This window comes from Macadamia integrifolia, chromosome 3, assembly GCF_013358625.1.
Source record: "Macadamia integrifolia cultivar HAES 741 chromosome 3, SCU_Mint_v3, whole genome shotgun sequence".
Taxonomy (NCBI): domain Eukaryota; kingdom Viridiplantae; phylum Streptophyta; class Magnoliopsida; order Proteales; family Proteaceae; genus Macadamia; species Macadamia integrifolia.
This window is the reverse complement of record NC_056559.1, coordinates 6,268,387-6,273,846: the sequence shown is the minus strand read 5'-3', so window position 1 is coordinate 6,273,846 and position 5,460 is coordinate 6,268,387. Positions and strand designations below refer to the sequence as shown.

The following is a 5,460-nucleotide window of genomic DNA, read 5'->3' as shown; positions in this document are numbered from 1 at the left end:
CCACAGCACTCAAAGCCAACAGGTCATGGAGTACATGAACACTCAAAACTCCAAAGTTATAGAATGCAAGGTTATTTAGAATCCACAAATCATTGAGTGCAGGGTTAATCAAAGCTCCCATTTCATAAAATTCGAGGGCACTCAAAGCCCAAATATTAAGATGGAGTTCTGTTGAGTCATGAGTGTAAACTTGTAAATATCTATAGTAGATGAGACAAGTTGAAGATAATTCAGATATATATATATATATTTTTAAACTTAATTCAGTGTTAGATTGAAGTGTAATTTTTCTTCTGTTGTAGATAGCAGTAGTTCCAAATAATGACGGTTTTCCACTATTTTCTCTGGTTTTCCTAAACTTTTTTTCCTTGGTCGAAAAAAGACTGGGAAGAAAGACCAGACCAGATCCACATACTATAGTCTTCTCTTCAGAGAAAAAAAATAAAAAACCAAAGAGATGGCGATAGAGATGATACATAGTAGTTGAAGTACCTGGCTCTGCGATTTTGAAACCAGACTTCCACTTATCTTGGTTTTAGCTTCAACTGTAAAGCCAAAGCTTCTCTTTGCCTCTACAAAGTTAGAAACTTGAAATTAAAGACGAAGATGATCTGCAATTTTTTTTTCCTGTAGAAGAGGGTGATCGTTATTTTGTGACTAACAGATTAACCATATCTGATTGAGAAAATTAGGGATTCAAAAGGAGAACACTTGACGTCGAGATCTTCGAATGGAGAGAATTTAGGACTTTAGATGCGGTGTAAATCTGTAGATGGGAGTCGCGAAGAAGAAAACTGAAGAACTAAAGAAGAGAAGTAGAGAACAAAGAGAAAACAAACCTTGCAAGACGCGAGTTGCGGCTTCTACCCTTTGCCCTTTGTGCCTCAAGCACCTTTATCCCAAGTTTAGGGTTTTTTTTAATCTTTGGAAATGATATACCGATTCAGCCCCTGCCTTAATGCCTTTTAACCCCTTATTCTATTTAATCGGGTTAAACGGGTCGATTTTGATGGTGTAAATGATTTGATTTTTATGGTGTCAATTTGGTTTGAAACTGACGAGTTAAACGGTGAAAACTGAATCGACACGTTTAACTAACCAGTCTTAAACTTGAAACCAGAACCAAACCATTTACTGAACGGTTTTACGATTTCAGTGAAAACGACTCGGTTCGGTTTCGGTTTCGGTTTCAAATTCACATCCTTAGGTTGTAAGATAGACGGAATATCTCGATTTATAATTTTTTGGGTAATTTATAGTCACCCCCTGGAGAATGCCAGTATTATAGGATCACCCCCTCTCTTTCACCAAATTAGACTCACACCCCCTACCGTCAGTCACTATTACAGAATATACCAAGAATGCTGACATCAGCAATTCATTTCTTTTCTAAATAACATTTTGCCCTTAAAAATAAATGAAGTACCGAAATTACTCTTACCCTTGATAGTTTGATACCAAACCCTTATAGTCCCCAAATTGATTTCACCAGAACCCTTCCGGCGACGGCAACTACAGCAGAAGGTGCCCTTTTGAAGATTTCACCACAACCCTCCCATTGTTCCTCATCTCTCTCTCTCTCTCTCTCTCTCTCTCTCTCTCTCTCTCCTTCTTAAGCAGAGTTGTGCAGAGTTGATACGTAAGAACTCCTCAGAACTATCGCAAACAAGCTTTTCATGAAACCCTACTTCTTGCTTTCTTCCCTCTCAAATCTGTTCTGATTAATTCATCTAAGCTGTTTCGTTCTTCAATCTCTCATTTCATTCATTCCTGATTAGACTGTGGAAGCTCTAAAAAACAAAGGTAATTCAATCCAAACATTTTCATTTTTTTTTTTTTTCCCGTTTTAGGTTTCACTTCATATCTCTTCTTTCTTTCCAAAGTAGCTTTTGCTTTTCAAGAATTTCTTAGGAATTTGTATGATTTCCTATATACAACAATAAGTAATCTGTACTTTTTCCCTCCATTTCTCTTAAGGTTTTGATTTTTTTTTTCACATCTCCTTTTACTTTTTTCGCTTGTTTGAGTGGCATTCGGGACTACTGAGTCTGCAACTAATCGAATTCCTGAGCCTACCAATCGAATTTACAAACAAGAATGCTGCATTTCTTTCGATTCTCTGGTAAATTTTTACTATTGCATTCTCTGTTCTTGAATACTAACTGTTCTTGATTCTTAAGTTAACCATTTCTGAAAGGTTTTATCTTGATGTCTGTTCTTTTGAGTTTCAGAAATCAGAGGGTGGATTGTTTATAGATATGAACTCGTTTCTTGCATTTGGGAAGGATTATGTCGGTTGGAACTATGAGCAGACTGGTAATCCTGTTTACCTGCACCTAAAGCAGATGAAGAAATCAATACCAGAGGATAGACCTCTCAAGAAGCCGACCCTTCTCGCTATAGGTATCTGACTCATGCATCTTTACTGGATGAGTTTTATGGCCTTTCAGAATCTACCAGTTTTGAAGATGAATCCCTGTAATGGATAGTGTTGTGAAGCTTCATGGGGAGCCCAATATTTCTGATCTTTTTCCGACGCTAGCGTGGCTTGATATCCATGGCGTAGGGTTATGGATGAAGAAGGCGATTTCGTGGTTCGATTAGAAGTTGGATTCTATCATCAATAAACGACTCGAAAGAGTGGTATTTTTGGGATAATAAAATAAAGGTGTTTTACTCATAAGGGCTAAAGTGTCATTTCATAGCATCACTTATCAGAGACTAATGGTAAGGGGTCTGAGTCTAATTTGGTGAAAGAGCGGGAGTATTCCTACAATATTGACATTCTCCAGGGGGTGGTGCTGTAAATTACCCTAATTTTTTTTTATTCAGATTATTGAGCCACTTAAAAGAACCAATGAATATAGAAACAAAAAACCCTTCAAGGCACCATTTGACAACATTCCGTTTCTGCATTTTCTTGTTCCCAGAAACAGAGAAACAACCTATAAAGCGTTTGATAAGGTTGTTCTGTTTCACCTGTTTCTAGAAACATAAATCAAAATTTATGCCTATTTACAATTCTAGAAACGACGAAAAACGACTTTGACGAAACAAGTCGGACTTGTTTCGTCGTTTCTAAAAACAAATTTGAGAGAGAAAAAAAAAAGACTATTGTGCCCGATAAATCTTTCAACTATTTAAACCTAAAAAGAGGCAACCGAACCCTCTCTCCCTTTTAGGCATCTGATGATACTATTGGGTTTTTTAGTGGCACTATGTCTGAACGTTTCAAGAAACAGGTTTATCAAACACCAAAAAATCTGTTTTTGTTTCTAGAAATGTGAAAAGCCGTTTCTGATGTTTCTAGACACAGAAACAATAGAAACGTTATCAAACGGTGCCTAACTCAACTTAGTAATTGACCAAGTCAACACCAAGTACAAAAATACAGCTGTTAATAGGAATCAATAGAAACATTCTTGGTCTTTCTAGAAGCTGCTAATGCTCCAACTGATGGCTGACTGTTGGTGCTTCTAGAAGGCTTCATGTGAAGAAAATTGTGGAGAAAAAATATAGCTGATCAATGGAGGGAATAAGGTTGTCCTGCTGCTGGATCAATGGAGCCAAAAAGAGCCAAACACTGAGAACAAAAACTGGGCCAAAGCTGGGCTGCAATGCTGGTTTAATCTGGCTAGGCAAATCAGACCTAGCACTCAATGGAACCGTTTGTTTATTCGAGTGGTCCAACCTCCATCATGGTATTAATCTCCACCTTATACTAAATAAAAATAAAATAAAAACAAAAAAACATAGGAGTCTGAACATGATGGAAGCTTCTTAGTAATAGACCGAACTTGAAATCAAAGGAAGGTCCAACAATTCAAACCACATTTCCACTCCACAAAGTCCTACGAGGCTCCCTTTCTGTTACTCCAACAGATTCTTAAATTACTTCCAATCACAACCATGACTGAAGTCTAGCTGGAACTGAACAGTGTTCCTTAGCCAGATGGGCTATAATGATGCACTTGTGCAATTTAAAATCAAGGAATAACATGAGCAAAAGATATTGTAACGGAATTATAAATACGTAGCTGCCCTTTTTGGCTGCCTTGGAAAGCAAACTGCTACTGGTAGTACTGTTATATAAGTATATAAATGATACAATTCACAATGCCTGTCAATGTTATTATTAAATAATATACTCGGATAAATCCCAAATAGATTATTTCTATGCTGGCTGAGTCTGAGACAGACTCCTTGAGGTAAAAGATGCATACCATGCCCATCTTATTTATGATGACAGAAATTCTTCTCCCAAGTACTAGTAACCTCCAATAACCCAAATAGTGTATAATTCTATACATGCTTCCTGCTTTACCATGTGACCAAGTTTCCTACCAGCAAATGTGTAGTGCCATCAGCTTGCGATGGGAGGGCAGACGCATCATTTGCATAAAACTAAACCTAAAGATTACCATGAGATACTCAGGAGTATCCCATTTTCCTGAAAATGCGTTTCGACATCATAGGATCTTGGAAATGAAGTTCATCAGATGTGATAGTCATCTGGTACTAAAATTTCTAAAGAAAATCACTTGATAGGTTAACAGTAATTACTATAGGTCAACAAAAAGAGTACTTACTTCACTCAACTGCCTTAAATTAACATCCACCAGCATATCATATGACAAGATCACACATATAAGATGGCATAGAATTCAGTGCTAGGAAAATTTCAGTAATCACAGATTAGAGATACACAGGGCAACGATGGAAAAAATTCCAATCAACATAAAAGGAAATCTAACTTAACAGAGTCATTAGAATGAAAAGGAGCCAGGTTAGCTCACCTAGGTGCAGCGGAGTCCCAAATTCGAGGTCGCAGCCAATAAGCAAGATTGAAGATTCAGGAACCGATTTTGCAGCCAATAAACGAGATTGAAGCTTCAGGAATTAGTTTTGTAGCAAAAAATCGACAGAAAATTTACCTCACCTAGGTGCAACGGAGGGAATGAACCAAGGAGACACAATCGTTAGATCTGGAAAATGCGATTAGGGTCTCACTCAGGTGTTCGGTTTAGTGAGATAGAAAGAAGCTCGGGAATCACCTTAACAGAAGCCGGAGATGGCTGTTGACGATAGAGACAACCCGCCCTCGAGCTCGAGCCGGTTTCAAGCTTTGGGGAAAAGGCGTTCGTCTTTGTCCCCAACGGCCATGTGTATTTTGGTATTATGAGGTCGAAAAGACATTTTACCCCAAAAAAGGCCGAAAGACCATTTTAACCTTAACTAATTAAAAAATAAATAAATAAATAAAAATAAAAATAATTTGTTAGTTTTAATAATAACAAAGACTTTGCCTGCGTTTGGTAACGTTTTTGGAGCAGAAACGATGTTTCGTGTTAAAAACGAAAATTTCAGTTTCTATGTCAACATTTTCTCTTCTTTTTTTTTTTTTAAATCAAAATACACATAAATGCACTAGGTGCTATATTCCGCTTTTTTCATTTTCAT

General features: G+C 37.2%; 2 protein-coding genes across 6 annotated transcripts in view; one reads left to right on the top strand and one right to left on the bottom strand.

The window, feature by feature from the left end:
- The window catches only part of LOC122073437, a 7,165-nt gene extending 4,530 nt beyond the window's left edge, over positions 1-2,635 (top strand). The window contains exons 3-4 of the mRNA XM_042638023.1: positions 2,232-2,403; positions 2,490-2,635. Coding sequence (XP_042493957.1) covers positions 2,232-2,403; positions 2,490-2,497 — 180 coding nt within the window. The 3' untranslated portion in view covers positions 2,498-2,635. The remainder of the gene's footprint in view (positions 1-2,231; positions 2,404-2,489) is intronic.
- LOC122073438 (cytochrome c-type biogenesis CcmH-like mitochondrial protein) overlaps positions 1-5,157 on the bottom strand; it is a 13,941-nt gene extending 8,784 nt beyond the window's left edge. The window contains exons 1-2 of one of the 5 annotated variants that reach the window (XM_042638025.1): positions 5,055-5,157; positions 4,797-4,939 (exon numbers count right to left, since the gene is read on the bottom strand). The gene's annotated coding sequence lies outside the window, so the exon portion shown is untranslated. Of the gene's footprint in view, positions 1-4,796 lie in introns of all 5 variants that reach the window. The other 4 variants (XM_042638029.1, XM_042638024.1, XM_042638028.1 and 1 more) reach the window with 4 other exon arrangements.
- Positions 5,158-5,460: the final 303 nt, after the last annotated feature.